At 33.5% G+C, this 19,328-nt stretch overlaps 1 protein-coding gene across 2 annotated transcripts in view; it reads left to right on the top strand.

Moving 5' to 3' along the window:
• Nucleotides 1-2,978: 2,978 nt before the first annotated feature.
• Nucleotides 2,979-19,328, top strand: part of LOC120419863 (uncharacterized) — a 65,676-nt gene continuing 49,326 nt past the window's right edge. Inside the window, exon 1 of one of the 2 annotated variants that reach the window (XM_039582740.1) lies at nt 2,979-3,009. In XM_039582740.1, coding sequence (XP_039438674.1) covers nt 2,994-3,009 — 16 coding nt within the window. In that variant the 5' untranslated portion in view covers nt 2,979-2,993. Of the gene's footprint in view, nt 3,010-16,019; nt 16,407-19,328 lie in introns of those variants that run through there. The other variant, XM_039582748.2, reaches the window with a different exon arrangement.

Raw genomic sequence — 19,328 nt, 5'->3', positions numbered from 1 at the left:
TCTCCTAAAAAAATACAAAAATCATTTACTAAAACTGTTTTTTTTAAGTGGTCTAAACGTCAAAATTTTTGTAAACCGGTAGTGGGAATCGATTTTCCAGACAATTTTACATAAAAGTCTCCATGCTGACCATTGTCCTATGTCCAATCCTTGGGAAGATACAGCGGTTTTAAAAATGAAAATGTTGAAAAAACGGATTTTTTGGTTGTTTTTGGCAATTTTTATATGACAGACTTGGTTTTTCAGTCTCGTAAATATTTTTACCGGAAAGCTCGTCCAATTTCCCATAAGTTTGCCTTTGACAGCATTTTTGATACGACGCAACGGCTTCGAGATGTAGTAGTTTTTAAATTACAAAATACAAAAATATTTAAATACCTTACGCCCTTCTCAAATGTTATTTTCGAGTACTATTGGCTCCATATACACAAAAATGGCTTATATAGGCCTAGGATAACATGTCTACAAAGTTTTATTGAAATCGGAGAGGGTCGGGTACAAAAGTACCAGAAAAAATCCTGATTTGAGCTGGAATTGCTCTTTGGTGATCATTTGCATCGTTTGCCTATCTTTTCTTTTTCACAGAACATGGTTTAACGCAAAAATCGAAAGAAAAACTTTTAAAAAGAGTGCAATATGAATAAACAACATTGACAAATCAAAAAAGAATCTGTAAAAAAAAACATAGTGATAAAGAACACAACATACGAAATTTTAAGATGCTGCAAAAAAATAGTTTTTTTTTAAATAGACTGCCCATTCTAATAAGTTAATCTGTCAAAGTTCAGCTTGTAATATATTTTTTATGGATTTGAAAGATTTAAATAAAAAATAAATAAATTGGTTTACAAAAATCGTATTGGCAAACTTTGAACTTCGCACAAGCCTTTGTTCTCAGAGCTCAAAAGTTAAATACGACCAGGATTCTTTTTAATTTTTCACCGAAAGCTTTTTAATACAATCCGAGGTTTTGAAAAAGCAATCTTGGTTGCACCAGAATGTGAGCACACCAGATGGAAACCCAAATTTCATTTTTTTCTCAACGAATGCACTCACTCACACACACACACTCTCACTCTTCCACAGAATTATTAACACTCAAACGCTCGGGTAGTCATTTGACCCTTATTTTTTTTCTTAAAAATCTCATAACTTTTGGTAGAATTGACCAAATTGGAAGCTTCCGGTGGCAAAAGATCCAGATTTGTCTATATTTTGAACTGTCAGATGGGGGACAAATATGGTCCACTTTTACCGGAGATATTCCGGATTCCGTTGGGGTACCTCGACCCTCCTATTTGGAGTTTTGGTCAATAGAACAAAAACTATTGCACAGAAAAATGCCAGAAATGATGCAAAACTTCAAGGCATCATTCTAATACATCATCCTGCATAGACACATGGCATGGCCAAGACCTTCGGGCACCGAAACAGGTTCCAACCGAAAACGGTTCACTGAGCTGATGTCGATTGGTGCCCAGATGGAACCGGTTCCAGTGCCCCGTATGACTTAACCATGTCAATTATTTTTGCTGGATGATGTATTAGAAGGATGCCTTGAAGTTTTGCATCATTTCCGGCATTTTTCTGTGAAATGGATTTTGTTCTATTGACCAAAACTCCAAATAGGAGGGTCGAGGTACCCCAACGGAATCCGGAATATCTCCGGTAAAAGTGGACCATATTTGTCCCCCATCTGACAGTTCAAAATATAGACAAATCTGGATCTTTTGCAACCGGAAGCATCCAATTTGGTCAATTCTACCAAAAGTTATGAGATTTTTAAGAAAAAAAATAGGGGTCAAATGACTACCCGAGCGTTTGAGTGTTAACTTCTCCCAGGATCCGTTGGCATCACTCGCAAACGAATGCAGCAGCCCTGCTTCAATCACGTTCAAAAGCTCAGCAGGGAAAGTACCTAGATATTCCTTTTCCTTCTGCTCGGAAATGCTCTGAAAAGATCAGTAAAACACTCCAGTTGACGTGTGTGAGTGTGTGTTTGTGTGTGATCTTTGGCGAAGCATAGAGTTATGAAATTTAAATTAAAATTCTAATTTTGAGCTTTTGTTGATGGACCGAACAAAGCGTGACGACCAGTGGGTGGTGAAGCTTTGTTCGTGAGAAGAGCAGCCATTCAACGGAGGAGAATGAGAGAGAGAGAGAGAGAAACCAAGAAATAGTGCACTTCCATTGAGCGTGTGGAATGCCGATTGAATGCGCCCGATTGTTATGCTATTTGATGTTTTGTGCTCTTATGAAAGCTTGCTGTTTCGGGGTGGAATGGATTTTCCTGACTGTCTTTGAATTCAAATGTTATGAAAAACACATAATATTTCCATTTAAACAATATTTTAAAATCCAGGAAATTACTTCTAATATTCTTCAGCATTTCATAATTATCGATTGGCGACAACCATTCAATTATAACCTCATGATTGACTTCACAGAGCTGGATATCCTCAAAACAAACGTGGAAATCACGCAAATCCCTGTGGGCAAAATTCACTGTCGTCACTGGTCGTTTGTTCCAGAATAGCTGGGTGACGTTACACCATATAAGCTTTAAGCGTGCCTTCCAGCGTGATTTGCGTGTGTCACGCGTTTGTTGTCCTTTGTCCGCCACGGGACACTTTTGTTCAAATATTGGGGGTCGTCCATTATTCATGCGAAAATTGTTGAAATTTTTGCACGTTTTTCACTTGTCATTTGTATTTCTTGAAAATTCTCTCTGAACTTATCAAAAAGTCAACAATGCAGTCTAGCATCAGTCAGAGTGTCTGTGATAAAAAAAATGTCCACCCCATAAAGTGTGATATGATGCCCTGCCGTCTGTGATATGCTTCTAACCTTTGCCGGGGTTGACGGTAAATTCTTTCCATTTTGAGCGGCGTGTTTAGTTGCGTTTTGAACGCTTGTTGGGAAAGAACGAGGAAACTTCTTGTTTTGTTTTTTTTTCGGTTTAAAGTGGCGAAAGAATTGTTTTGATAATCGTGATGGAGTTTGGAGGTGGTGAGTACCAAGTAATTGAGTAATTAATAATAGTCAAATAGATAAAATATTTGAAATATTGACGGAAGTCCTACAACTACAACTGATTTTAAACCTAGTTAATTTCTGTTCTTACACGGAGAAAAAAGAGTTCCGAAAATTGTGAACAAGCGTTCATGAAAATGGGAACCACGAACAAAGTGTTCAAATTCCATGGCACGTTTTTCAAAAACGTACCATGAGATTTGAACACTTTGCTCGTGGTTTCCAATTGCATCAGCGCTTATTTACGATTTTAGGAACTCTTTTTTCTCCGTGTAGTTATTAGATACATACAAATTAGTAAAACATTGTTGAATAATGCAGAATGCCTCCATAACATTTTGTAAGTTTTTAATAAAACATGCTTTATAAAAATTGAACAAAAATTGTCAAGCCATTTGCAATTAGATAGAAGATTTGTACATTGTAGTTTTTTTCTGTTTGACATTTATTCATGGAAAAATATCTGCGAACATTAAAAAAAATTGTTTATATCATCATTCTTATGAGCTATTTCAAACCAGACATTGATATGAAACTAGAATCATTGACCAAAATATGAGATCGATCTGACGTCTACAGTCAGAGTTATTCAACTGTCTCATTGTAAACGCACTTGGCAGGAACACACAAGGAGAAAAGAGTCCCCAAAATCATGAACAAGCGTTCATTAAAAAGGGAACCTCGAACAAAGTGTTCAAATCCCATGGTATAATTTTGAAAAACGTACACCCAAAGTTAAGGAACGAGGGGATAGTACTCACGAAAAGAAACGTGAGGAAAGTGCTATATTGCGAGAGTATAGTCCTCTCGCGTGTTCATTCGTTCATTGGAACAGTTCATCCTATGAGTGGCTTATATGGACAAACGACCACCACTTAGTCACCGAACCATGGTGGCCCATACGGCAAAGGCACGGTTCAATATGCCGAAGGTCTTGGGTTCGAGTCTCGGTACCGGTACTGTTTTTTGATAGATGAACTTTTTTGGAAAATGAACCATGAGTAAAGTACTCTCGGCAATTTCGGGATTTATTCTCTCCGTCCGCACACAGTTCCATTTTACTACCGAATCGTGCTCTTTATCCTCTCGTATGCCGATGCCCAGTTCTGGGTGTACCATAAAATTTGAACACTTTGTTCGTGGTTCCCATTTTCATGAATGCTTGTTCATGATTTTGGGAACTCTTTTTTCAGCCCTAGATATTATAAATTTTGGCCAAACTCAATAATAGGACATTGTTTCCCAACTCATGCCCTGTGAAATGATGAAGGAAATTTGGAGAAATATTAGTTCTTGTGTTAATGACAGCCTATGAGCGAAAATGTAATTTTTAGTCATACAGTCATGCCTCGGTTCTGCACTGCCCTGGTTTTGCACCGTTCAGCCGCCTTGGTTAAGCACGGCCCTGTGCTTAACTGAAGCACAGAGCTTATGGGTTTTTGGCTATATGGGAGACATTGGCTTTAATCGTATGAAAAATCCTGCAAACATCAAAAAATTATAGTGTTTTGGAATCGGGATGATGTCAGTTATCCATTAAAATTATTATTTCATGAAAATTTTCACAAAAATACGCATTTTTTCTGTATTTTTAAAATGCATTTTTTTTTCTCTAAAGAATCCAAAAATATATTAATATTGGAATATGGGTATCAAATGATCAGGTTTTTTCATACATTTCGGATATAATAACAATTTTTTTACAAAATATTTTTCAAAAATAAGTAGTTTTGTGAAAATTTTGAGCATTATCATTTTTTAAAATAACATTCGAAATGTATAAAAAAAACCCGATCGTTTGATGCCCACATTGTAAAAACGGAAATTTTTAGTATCTTTTTTTGGAAAATACGCAGTTTTGTGAAAATTTTTAGTATTTTCAAAAAATAGGGTTATTACATTCGAAATAAATGAATAAATCCCGATCGTTCGACACGCACATAGTAAGAATGGAAATTTTGAGTATTTTTTTTAGAAAATAAGTAGTTTTGTGAAAATTTAGAGTTTTTTTCAAAAAAAATTATTATTACATTCGAAATATATGAAAAAATCCCAATCGTTTGATACCAACATTGTAATTCGGAAATTTTGAGTATTTTTTTCGAAAATACGTAGTTTTGTGAGAATTTGGAGTATTTTCTGAAAATGTTGTTATTACATTCGAAATGTATGAAAAAATTCCGATCGTTTCCCGAGCATGGGTAAATAACAAGGGAAATGCGTAATAATACCTTTTTCTGGTATCAATACCAAATTTTGGTATTCCTGGACCCTTTAAAATTTGTCTTAAGGATTATGCAAGAGCAAAATGTGGTATCATACCAATTAAAGGTATTGTTTTGATATTGCAAAATTGCAAAAAATGTCAATGATCGAACACCACATTTTGGTATTCTTTTGGTATTACAGTATTTTATCAAATTCCTCTGCAACTATGGGAAAATTTTGACCAATTTTGACAAAATAATTAATTTTGCGCTATAATGATGTCTCAAAGCGAATGCTTTCATTTAAAACCGGAAATTTCAAACTTGATTTTAAACATTTTTGATATACCCCCTATAGAAATGACTTGAAATTGTGGAAAATTTTCTAAGTCAGGATGGCACATTTTGGTTTTATTTTGGTATTTAAGTGTTTTATCAAATTCCTCTGAAACTATGGGAAAATTTTGACCAATTTTGACAAAATAATTAATTTTGCGCTAAAATGATGTCTCAAAGCGAATGCTTTCATTGAAAACCGGAAATTTCAAACTTGATTTTAAACATTTTTGATATACCCCCTACAGAAATGACTTGAAATTGTGGAAAATTTTCTAAGTCAGGATGGCACATTTTGGTATTATTTGAATATTGAAAGGTTTCATCAATTTTCTCTGAAACTATGGGAAATTTGTTAAAAAAATGTTACGAGTTTTGCGCTAAAATGACTTGAAACCCAAAAATGTTAAAGATGATTTTAAAAATTAGTGTAATATACCCACTAATATTTTTTTCAAAAACGTTGAAATATCTCTAAGTCGGGATAACCAAATACTTTGAAAAACGAGTCAATCGAAAGATTAATGAATTTTGGTGAATTTCAATTCAGTTTCATTTTAATAATACTTATTTTTCAATCTTGTTATTTTTCAGAAGCTTCAAGAACTTTAAGCACAGGTCGTTCATCAATGACAAATGCATTCGGTGTGGTGAAGAATATCACTAATAACAACATGGAATCATCAGGTGAGTAGATTTGGCTGTTGCATATGAATCATTTTCGTTTTTTCACTAACTGCAACTGCTGCACTAAAAATGGTATGAAAATACCAAATTTTGGTATTACTTGTTCAAATACCAGCGACCATAATGTGCTCTTGGTTGCCCAGTAATAGATGGTAAAATACCATGAAATCATACCAAAATCATGTATGTGAAAGACCACAGAAATACCAAAATATGATTTTCCAAGGGCGCGGGAATACCTAAAAATAAAACCATGGCAATAACAAGTTTTGGTATACAAGCAATGTTCAAAAATCCAGAAGACCTCAACTTGGTATTGAAATGGTTTTATTTTGAGGTTTTATTTTACCCTTGGAATAACATGGTTTGGTATTGTTGTGCCCTTACACATACAAGATTTTGGTATGATTTCATGGTATTTTACCATCTATTACTGGGCAACCAAGGGCACATTTTGGTCGCTGTTATTTGCCCAAGTAATACCAAAATTTGGTATTCCCGTGTTATTTACCCCTGCTCGGGTTGATACCCATATAGTAAAAATTGAAATTTGGAGTTTTTTTTCAAAAAGACGTAGTTTTGTGAAAATTTTGAGTATTTTCTAAAAATGTTGTTATTACATCAAAAATGTATGAAAAAGCCTGATCATTTGATACCCATATTGCAATAACAATATATTTTTGGTTTCTTTAGAGAAAAAAAATGCATTTTCGAAATACAGGAAAAATACGTATCTTTGTGAAAATTTTTATGAAATAATAATTTTAATGGATAGCTGACATCATCCCGATTCCAAAACACTATAATTTTTTTATGTTTGCATGATTTTTCATACGATTAAAGCCAATGTCTCACATATAGCCAAAATCCCATAAGCTCTGTGCCTCGGTTATGCACGCCTCGGTTTTACATCCCCCATATGCGGTGCTAAACCGAGGCATGACTGTTAACTACTTTTACACCCCAGAATCAATCTTGTATGAATAACTTTGCAAGGGAGCGTCCATAACCACCCGAGCAGGGGTAAATAACACGGGAATACCAAATTTTGGTATTACTTGAGCAAATAACAGCGACCAAAATGTGCCCTTGGTTGCCCAGTAATAGATGGTAAAATACCATGAAATCATACCAAAGTCTTGTATGTGGAAGGGCACAACAATACCAAACCATGTTATTCCAAGGGTAAAATAATACCTCAAAATAAAACCATTTCAATACCAAGTTGAGGTATTCTGGATTTTTGAACATTGCTTGAATACCAAAACTTGATATTGCCATGGTTTTAATTTTAGGTATTCCCGCGCCCTTGGAAAATCATATTTTGGTATTCCTGTGGTCTTCCACATACATGATTTTGGTATGATTTGATGGTATTTTACCATCTATTACTGGGCAACCAAGATCACATTTTGGTCGCTGATATTTGCACAAGTAATACCAAAATTTGGTATTTTCATACCATTTTAGTGCAGCAGTTGCAGTTAGTGAAAAAACGGAAATGATCCATATGCAACAGCCAAATCTACTCACCTGATGATTCCATGTTGTTCTTAGTGATATTCTTCACCACACCGAATGCATTTGTCATTGATGAACGGCCTGTGCATGAAGTTCTTGAAGATTCTGAATAATAACAAGATTGAAAAATATGTGTTATTAAAAAAAAACTGGATTGAAATTCACCAAAATTCAATAATCTTTCGATTGACTCGTTTTTCAAAGTATTTGGTTTTTTTTTTCAAGTCATTTTAGCGCAAAATTTATTATCTTGTCCAAATTGGTAAAAAAAAACCCATAGTTTCAGAGAAAATTGATGAAACCTTTCAATACCAAAATAATACCAAAATGTGCCATCCTGACTTAGAAAATTTTCCATAATTTCAAGTAATTTCTGTAGGGGGTATATCAAAAATGTTTAAAATCAAGTTTGAAATTTCCGGTTTTCAATTAAAGCATTTGCTTTGAGACATCATTTTAGTGCAAAAATAATTATTTTGTCAAAATTGGTCAAAATTTTCCCATAGTTTCAGAGGAATTTGATAAAAAACTTTAATACCAAAAGAATACCAATATGTGGTGTTCGACCATTGACAAATTCTGCAATTTTGCAATATCATAACAATACCTTAAATTGGTATGATACCACATTTTGCTCTTGCATAATCCTCAAGACAAATTTTAAAGGGTCCAGGAATACCAAAATTTGGTATTGATACCAGAGAAAGGTATTATTATGCATTTCCCTTGTTATTTACCCATGCTCGGGCAAAGTCACTATTATAGCAGACGTGTATCTAGTAGACACATCTTTCCCCTAAATATAAGAATGATTGGTTTAAACTACGACTTGTGAGAGCTTTTTTATCATTGTTCCCCGTGTCTTATTGATGACTACTCTACCCTAAGACTTTTTTTTAAAGAGTATTCCTTGCTTGTTTTCATTCAATTGTAATCGAACACCAAAGTTCTGATAAATTAGCATAATTTCTAAAACTAAACCATTTATTTTATACATTTCAATCGTATTTTATTTATTGAATTTTGGTTTTCAACAACCAATTTTAGGTTAATTATTTATAAGGATACAAGAAGAATCACAAAATCACTCTGCTCTTGAAATATTCCAAAATATCTACAAAGAAAAAAAAAAGGTAATATTCATCAGGAAATTGTGACAGGTTATGTGTCGTAAAAAATGACTTATATTATATCAGAAAATTATGAATTTTCTTTAATTTCTGGTGAATATTCGTCAGGTTCATAAGTTTACAATACAAATTTCAGCGTGCGTTAGTTTTCTACGAATGTATGCAAGATTTTAAATTTGAATTTATTTTAAAAATAAAACAAAACACATTTTTAATCATCCTTCAAAATTCAAGCATAGTTCCACAATTTTTAAGCTTTAAGTACAGTGAAACCTCTTTTTACGTGGCGCGTTACGTTTTTTTAATTTGCTGATTTCTGTGGAGCGATGCAACATTTTTGCAATCTTTTAAAATCAATTTGTAGGTTTTGTTCAGATCTACAAATCGCTTTTTGTAGCTTGTTAAAATATAGTATGGTTTTAGAGAAATCGACGAAATAAAAAGCGTAATGGCACCGCGTAAAAACAGGCTTCTCTGTATCACAATGTTCTTAGGGCATGGTATGGAAATTTTCCCTTTTTGTCGAGCTTGGGAGTTTAGGTGTTAATATTTTCAATCAGTGATAATTTTTTTGAATTGCTTCGGGCAAACATTGATTTCTTCGAAAAATAAATTTTCGTGCTTGTCTAACGGGAAATAAACAATGAAAAAGTTGAATCCCAATTAAAACAAAATTTGAAAATATACGTGCCATGCATAACGTAAAATATCAAGCATCCCAAAAAATAATTCACGATATTGTGGGCCAAACCAGCTGAAATTTTTTGTGAATTTGTTAATCCCATATTGAAATAAATCAAAAACTAACGCTTTGTATAATACCAAAAAAAAATCTACAATAATTTTTATTTGGCGTCAAGTCTAACAGATTTATACTTACATCCACAAATAATTACATTTTTAAATCCCGAGAATTCTACTGAATTCCAAGTATAGATAACGTTACGATTCAGATATGACGCTTGTTCAAATACAGTTTAAACCTAAACCGTTGTTTTATTTTGCTCAAAATCCTTCACCTCAAAACATTTCCAAAATATCATGTGAGAGTAAATTTTTATCGTTACGTTTTTGTTTGTCTGATAAAATTCAGACAATTTAAATACGCCCAAAATAAACACACTGCAAGGACAGCTGACGTTTTGCAAAAAAAAAGAAGTGTTATCTTTCACGTCACAGAGATTTTTTGAGAACAACTACTCGGAAGTCACAATTATGCTTGTCACCGCGATCGCTTCCCTAATGTTGTTCACCCTTTTCCGTAAACATAAAAGAAACCCTTATCAGATAAAATTCTGCAAACGGCACAGCCAGGTGGAACAAGATCATTCCCCCTCCCGTTAGAGGAACCACCTTAACCGATGACGACGCCAATGCTTTGTTTACCCACGAGGGTTGTTCACATCTTGGTGGGTAGATCTCTCACGAGGCCCTGCCGGACTCGTGTCCTAGATTTGCCGAAAGCAATTCTTCTAAGCACCGTTTTGTCTGAACTAGATAGATTCGCTTTATCTGTTCTTTTAAATATGTTTGTCCACTTGCCAGAGGTGATAACGACCTGCTGCTTACTGAATTTACAACGACGACGCTTTTCGCGCCAACAAAGTGTTTGTATTTGCTCGGTGTTATTTCATTCCAGAGGGAGAGAGACGCGGGTTGTGTGCAATTTATTGCTGTTATCTATCGTTGCAAAAAAATATGAAATCATTATTTTTTTAGATAAATAGTGTAAACCCAACAGTTTTAATAAACTTTATTTAACTTCCGGCTCGAAGCAGCTTGAGTGGTTGTAGTGCTGCGTATAAATGTGTCATTATATCAGGTGAAACTATTCCCATCTTAGTATTCGATTCTAACTATAAAATAAAATTAGCAATAAATCATGTAAATCCTGTAAAAGTCAGAATCTTCATTCTAAAACTGGATTTCTTCATTTGTTTCCCCAACATTATTTTTGTCTCCGATCTCATTAAAATAAAAATAAAAATTGTGGAAATTCATAAATCTGAATTTTCTAAACTGATAATATCATTTAAAATTCTTCGAATATCTTGAATACCGTGGTAAAATATTGATACCTTATTAAAAAAAAACCAATAAACAACATTATAATGTTTAGTATGCAAACTTGAGAAGTATCGTAAATAATAGGTTGCCAACATTGCTAACAGTGCTTATCGGACAAATAACCCACCCAGCGGCAATGTGTTCCATCTTTCAGTTTTTTTTTTCCCGGTGGCAAACATAACTCGGTTGCGCCCACAAGGTTAATCCAGATTTCTCCGGCGCAAACACCCGTGTACCCAGCTTAGGCTAGTACAAACAGCTCTCCGATTTATGACAGTAGGCTGGGGCTGCCTTAACCTACTTCATATCTCGAAATGAAAAACTTTTTGTCGTGAAAATTCCACCCCCTAATCGCCTTTTTCGTAAATCAACGCCATTTCCGGCATTGTATGCATTTCGCGCATCTTCAGTGGGGCCTCAAATGTATTATTCAATTTTCCCACATCCATCATCGCGTCTAAGCGTCTCATTCGAAAAAAGGGGTGGAACTTTTCATCGTGGCGCGATGATGACGAGGGTGGGGGTGGTGAAGCTTTACCGCAGACGCTTTCAATTTGCCCAATTTGGTAGTTTATCAAATTACCACTAAATTAAGAGCTCTCCACCCTAAATGGGTTACGAGGGTGAGGTTTATCAGGAAATTAAAATGCTTGACTCCACAAGGTTGACTCAGAGAAATCAACTTTAAAAAATGCATTCTACTGCGTTGATGCGCAAACAATCATTTATTCGTCAATACTTAGTTTCTTGGAAACTGATTGATGCTGAGCAACTGTACTGGTTCATTAAAATGTTGAAACTACGGCTTGTACTTTAATGTTATCCTTTTTAGATGTGCTTTATAGTCTCAAATGTTAAACCTATCAAAAAAGACAAAAAATTAAATGATGATTGCGTTCTAAGATCCCATTGAAATTGTTTTCTTTGAAGGTAAAAAAATAACTTAACTTTAAAATTGAATTAATAATCGTTTGTTAGCCAACAAACTTAACTGCTGTCATTGCAGATTAAAAAATCACAAAAAAACAATTTTTTACATAAACTTTTTGAAGAAATTTTTTTTTTGGAAACACCATAGAAAGCTCTATAATCAAACGTTTATCGTGCAAATTCATCAATAAGTAACCACTTCGTTGCTTGTGTGCTACCTTGTGATTACGACCATTTATGTAGTTCTTTTCGAGAAATCGATTTTTAATTTCATTATACATATTTTCAAAACTATGAATGGAGGAGTCAACCTTTTTTTGTAGTCGTATCTCCAAATAAACGCTCTAAATGATCCAAATAATCATTAAATGATTTAACAGAATGGGTAATTCTCCGCCAACTCACACAGCAGTTGCCCCGACCCCTCTTCGATTTGCGTGAAACTTTGTCCTAAGGGGTAACTTTTGTCCCTGATCACGAATCCGAGGTCCGTTTTTTGATATCTCGTGACGGAGGGGCGGTACGACCCCTTCCATTTTTGAACATGTGAAAAAAGAGGTGTTTTTCAATAATTTGCAGCCTGAAACGGTGATGAGATAGAAATTTGGTGTCAAAGGGACTTTTATGTAAAATTAGACGCCCGATTTGATGGCGTACTCAGAATTCCGAAAAAACGTATTTTTCATCGAAAAAAACACTAAAAAAGTTTAAAAAATTCTCCCATTTTCCGTTACTCGACTGTAATATTTTTTGGAACGTGTCATTTTATGGGAAATTTAATGTACTTTTCGAATTTACATTGTCCCAGAAGGGTCATTTTTTCATTTAGAACAAAAATTTTCATTTTAAAATTTCGTGTTTTTTCTAACTTTGCAGGGTTATTTTTTAGAGTGTAACAATGTTGTACAAAGTTGTAGAGCAGACAATTACAAAAATTTTGATATATAGACATAAGGGGTTTGCCTATAAACATCACGAGTTATCGCGATTTTACGAAAAAAAGTTTTGAAAAAGTTGGTCGTCATCGATCATGGCCGTTGATTGTCACCCGCGACAGACACGGACGACGAAACAAAGAGAAACGCAAAAAGTAACTTTTTCAAAACTTTTTTTCGTAAAATCGCGATAACTTGTGATGTTTATAAGCAAACCCCTTATATCTATATATCAAAATTTTTGTAATTGTCTGCTCTACAACTTTGTAGAACATTGTTACACTCTAAAAAAAAACCCTGCAAAGTTAGAAAAAACACGAAATTTTAAAATGAAAAATTTTGTTCTAAATGAAAAAATGACCCTTCTGGGACAATGTAGATTCGAAAAGTACATTAAATTTCCCATAAAATGACATGTTCCAAAATTTTTTACAGTCGAGTAACGGAAAATGGGAGGATTTTTAAAACTTTTTTAGTGTTTTTTTCGATGAAAAATACGTTTTTTCGGAATTCTGAGTACGCCATCAAATCGGGCGTCTAATTTTACATAAAAGTCCCTTTGACACCAAATTTCTATCTCATCACCGTTTCAGGCTGCAAATTATTGAAAAACACCTCTTTTTTCGCATGTTCAAAAATGGAAGGGGTCGTACCGCCCCTCCGTCACGAGATATCAAAAAACGGACCTCGGATTCGTGATCAGGGACAAAAGTTACCCCTTAGGACAAAGTTTCACGCAAATCGAAGAGGGGTCGGGGCAACTTTTCCCGATTTCGTGTGAGTTGGTAGAGAATTACCCAATATTAATCAAATGAATTAGGGATCATCCATAAACCACGTGGGCACTAGGGTGTAATATGGTTGCATGGAAAATATCAAGGTATCAAATTTAGTGAGTACAGCAATTTTTAGTTCATTTTGGGGTCCTAAATAACTCCCTAAAGATTGAGAACGATTGGTTAAGTCCCCACTTTGCGCAAAGCGAATCAATTTTGTATGGGTACTAGTATTGGGAAAACCATTTTTTGGATTTTGATATTTCAAAAAGCCTTGTTTGCCGCTATATTAAAACCGGATTCACATATAGATGCTCTGGTTTGTGCTCTACAACTTTTCTGAAAATAGTATTTTGGGTTTATAGATGGTACCTTATGAAAATAATAAGAATTTTTTCAAAAAAAAATGTTATGAAAAAAATCGAAATATTGGTTCCCAATTTTTTCTAATAATAATGGTTATTTTTCGATGTAAAATCAAATTTTCAATCAAAAAGTACTTTAGTGAAATTGTTATAAAGTTCACCGTTTTCAAGTTATACCCATTTTAGGTAATTTTTTTGACAATTGTCGCAGTTTTTATTTTTTTTTAAATTAGTGCACATGTTTGCCCACCATTGAAAAAATATTTTTGAAAAGCTGAGAAAGTTCTCTAAATTTTTCTTGTTAGAATTTTGTTGATACGACCCACTATTTTCTAACGTCGATAACTCAGCAACTAATGATCCGATTTACAATGTTAGAATATGAAACATTCGTGAAATTTTCTGAACTTTTCAAAAACAATAAATTTTAAAATCATGACTAACATTTCAAAAGGGCCAAACAATCAATATTACGCCCTTTTGAAATGTTAGTCTTGATTTGAAAATTTTAAAAATATTCTCAGCTTTTCAAAAAAAAATTCAAAGGTTTGCAAACATGCGCACTAATTTAAAAAAATGAAAAACTGTGACTGTATTCAAAAAAGTTACCTAAAAATGGCAATTACTTGAAAACGGTGCACTTTATTAAAATTTCACTTAAGTATTTTTTGATTGAAAACTTGATTTTACATTGAAAAATGAAGTTGAATTTTTTTTGCGACCAATATTATTTCGATGTTTTGAAAAAATATTGATTCAAAAATTCATAACTCGGTCAAAGATTTTTTGCACAACCTGTAAATTTCTGAAAAGTTGGCATTTTGACGTCATCGTGCTATCTTGTCGCACCTGCCATTTCGATGTTGCCAGAAGAACGCGTTTTAATGCTTGACCTTAAATAAACAAAAACGAAAGCATGCAATTTAAACAATAACAAACACGCTGACCATTATGTGCATTTGTCCCGAAGTATGGTTGAAGTTGGTTGCAGGAGTCCCGAGTTATAATTCCAAATGTTAACGGTAGTCTAACTTGTACGTGCGTCATACGTGTTTTGACCTAAAATCCCTTTGGCCAGTTGTCGCACTTACATCAATTTTCAGTGAGTGACAATTAGCACGACAAGATTGAAACTACTTTCATGTGTAAAGTGACAAAAATGCACGGAGTTTTTTTTAGATCTCTGAGGCATTGTGAGCTGCACAAAATGACGTTCTTAACTCAATTTGGCCCAAAATGCACGTACGACAAGTTAGTATGACGGCGACGATTTGATGTCCCCAAAATAATATCAAAAAAATGAATCGTGTTTTTTTTTGCAAATCAAGTTTTAGTAACAAAAAGTTAAATTAAAAATCACCATTTTTGTTTTAACGTGTATCATTTTTTTCAATGTAGTCCTTATCTATACCTACAACTTTGCCGAAGTCACCAAATCGATCAAAAAATTCCTTCAAAAGATACAGATTTTTGAATTTGCACATACCATTTTTGTATGGACAGCTGCCAAATTTGTATGGAAAATTTTATAGACAAACCAATGATGCAAAATGGCTTCTTTGTGCATACCGAAGGCACCAAAAAAGTTTCATCCTGATTAAAAAATACAAAAAAAATCGAATGACGAAATCTGCGAGAATTGCTCACATATCACAGATTTTGGGAAACGAAAGTTAATTTTCAAAATCGCAATGATCTTCATTTGATTTCATGTAATCACATACTTTATGTGGAAATGAAAAAGAACTGTAGAATTGTTTTAAATTTTCAATTTGTCATTAAGCACCTCTCACTATCTCTCGCCAAACTCTCAAATGAAACGAAAAGCGGAAAATTCCCCAAGCCAAAACTCGCGCGCCAAACCTCAACCCGTGAGAAATTTACTCACCAAACCACTTCATCGTCGTCGTTGCCGGCTGCCGACTCCAATTAATGCCGAAAAGTAAATATTCCATCTTAAAATAAAGCAACGGCGGTGGAAAAGTGAAATAAAATATGAAAGGGAAAAAAGTGCCCGCTCCAATTGCCCGTGAGCTGCCGCCGTGATTCGATGTCTGCCGGGAAGAGAGCAGAAGGAAAATTCGCTATCATTGCACTCTAAGTGAGTGCACCTTTTTTGTTTGTTTTTGTGCGAGATAAGTTCACAACGGTGACGATCTTTGTCGAGGGTGGGTGACTTAGTGCAGTCGGAACGAGCTAATGAAAATGTGCTGCTTTTCGCGATAAACAAGTTTTTTTTGTGAAAAAAGAATGATAAAAGTGGAAAATTGGTTTGTGAAAAGATTCAACAGTGCCCATCGACATTTTTCGGAAGTTACAAGCTTAAGGTGAAAGTCAACATCGATCAGCAGTTCGGAGCAATTGTGTCAAACGACTAGACGAAACGAACGGAAATCAGCCCCCAAAATGGATAACATGAGTAAGTGTTCTCAAATGGTTTTAAATGTGTGCAGAAGAAACAATGCCGAATAAATTAGTGTGAATGTAAACGCAGCTGCTGCCACCGCTGTGAAATGCGCAAACAGTTCTAGCAAATATGGAAGTTTTACGTAAACAGACTTGTTTCGAAATTTGACACACTCACAAACCGGTTGGAATTCTTGCGTGATGAGGTATTCCAAAAAAATCTTCTTGGTCGACAAAAATAAATTATTTTAGGTGTTTTACAAAGCATACAAAAAAATGTTACGATAAATCGGGGTGAAATTGATAGCCGGGGTGATACGTTGGAGATTTTATCTAAAAATAGAAAAAAATATGAAAAAAAAAACGAAAACGAAATGCTTGTTTCCCTACTGAGCTTGTTTAAAAAAAGTCGAATAAGAAGTAATTTTCAACAAATTTTGCAAAATTCTGAAAGTAAGTATAATTTTAAAAAAATTGACAAATATGAAAATTTAAATTCATTCAAAGTGTATCGATACTTTTTTCAATCAAAATAAAATCGAATCAGAAATGGACTGCAATATCGCATTCTTTGGACAATTTTATAATAGAATAGTCAAAATTATTTTCTAAGTTCTTAAAATTTATATTCATTTTTTTATTCTTTTTGTTCTTTATTTAAGTAACTCAAATCACATAGATTTCATGAAAAATCACAAAATAAATTTAACAAACATTTCAATATATTTTTTCCAATGAAAAAAAAGCTGATGATTAATAAGACGTAAACAAATTGAATATCAAAGTAACGGAATTCAAAACAACATATTTCAATGAAACTATTTTAAAAGCATTTATTTTTTTCAATGTCCCCTGTTTACGGTTCCATTAAATCAGGAAATATTGACTGATTTTGTGAAAGGATAAAAAATGTAATATTACTTCTGAAAACATGTAACTTTACATCTACATCACATAAATATTAAATTATATCTTAGTAGGAATAATATTTGACCATTACAAACTTCAAAGCAAAACTTTTCATACGGTGTATTTTACATCACATTTGATACACATTTGTTTTAAACTTAGAAGCCATTCGTTTGATCGTAGATTTAATCAATGAGCTGTTTATAAATTATGTTCATTTTATGTCCACAAGGCTTAAGATATGTTGCCAAGTTTTCAAACTTACTGAAAAATGCATTTTGAGACGAAAGTTTTTGATCAAGGTTGTAGGTGTTGGGGATAAAATACCCAGTTTTAAAATCATTATTTTTTTATCATTTAAAAGATTAAAAAAATTACATGTTTCAAAAAACTAAAACAAAAAAATTACTATGAAATCGTTTAAGAAAAAATAAAGACAAATCTTTTGGTTTTGAGAAACAATACAATTCGTGTAATCAAAGAGCACTCAATTTTCAAATGCAAATAAAGGGTTTCCAAGTTGCCAGATAAATTTGGGAATGCCAGAATTTTCAGGCATCAGCTAGAATAAAGATTCACCCTTGTCTGTGCTAGATGTTGACAGATTTTGCCAGATTTTTTACTTTGTGCCCATTACCAACAGTTATTTGATTAAAATGAACGAATAATAAAAAAAAAAGTTTGTCTTAAACGAAATAAAAATTAATCATTTTTGAGAACTTAAAATCAGTTAAACTATCTGAATTATAAACACTTTTAAATTTATTCCCTCCGTTCAGAATTGCTTGATTTTGATCTGCCAGAATTTGCCAGATTTTTAATCGATACTTTGCAAGATTTTTCCAATTTGACCTGGTGACCCTGTGCAAATATATCAAAAACTAATCGTCCGGGTTTCGATGTCAAAATATGAACCTTTTGTGAATTGTTATAATATTCCCATAATAATTACCTGAATAAACTGAAATTAAGACAAACATTTAAAAACGGCGTAATATTTAATCTTTTTACCAAACATAAAAAATCCGGATTGCGTTTTTCATAAATTCTCAAACTTCACTTTGAATTCGGTATGCTTTTTCAAATTTCAACCAAATATTATGAAACGTGAAAATGCTACTAGAGATTATCTTCCGAAAAAAAACAATTGACAACAAAAACAAACATGCGGTATTTTTACATACACAGTAAAAAATTTAATGGTTATATTACATCCGAATTGTGGTACATATTGGATGTCAGAAAAAAATGTGTAATTTCACCGCTTTTCTGGTGTAATGTCACTTTTTCAGTCTAAATTGAGGTAAAATTACATAATAAAAAATATAATATTTAACATTCTAAATTTACACATTTTTTAACTGTGTATGCTTTCAAATTAAAGATTCGTCAAACAAAATATTTTCATCAAAAAATTATAATTATATCTCTAAAAATCGGTTTTACTTTTGTCGAATTGATTATACTTGATTTAACAAAAAAAAAAACATTTAAAAAGAAATTCAGCCTACTTGTGCTGAAAACTACATTAGATTTGGTAGAAACTCGAGTGGTCACCAGACAATTTAAGTTTTAGAAATCGTCCAATGCCTGTTTTCTAAAAGCATTTACAAATGAAATTTTCTGTCCCATCATCCAGACAGACAGTAAACCAGAGTCTCGGCCCGAAACTTCAAACACGAACAAAAGCAGCGAACCGAAGATTGGCAATGACGTTTTGGAATTTTGACAGTTTGGAACGCATGAATTACCCCATTATCGGTTTCCCGCATAAGGCTTTCTAGTCGGAAATTTACCAACACATTCAAAGTATGTTTACATGACAGCTGGACGTTTGTTTGCATCAGGTTTCCTATCTCTTTCTATCAAAACTTTTTTGTCAAGCGACTTCTAGCTGGTTTATTTGACTGACTGCCCGATATGTCAGCCAGCATACTTCGCAGGGCTGTGACAGCTACAGCTCGATCATTGTTTGCATCAGGACACTGTGACGAGGAGTTCGTCATTTTTGAGTTAAATTATATTT

This window comes from Culex pipiens, chromosome 2 (assembly GCF_016801865.2).
Source record: "Culex pipiens pallens isolate TS chromosome 2, TS_CPP_V2, whole genome shotgun sequence".
Classification (NCBI taxonomy): domain Eukaryota; kingdom Metazoa; phylum Arthropoda; class Insecta; order Diptera; family Culicidae; genus Culex; species Culex pipiens.
The sequence above is the reverse complement of the archived record's forward strand: the minus strand, read 5'-3'. Positions and strand labels throughout refer to the sequence as shown.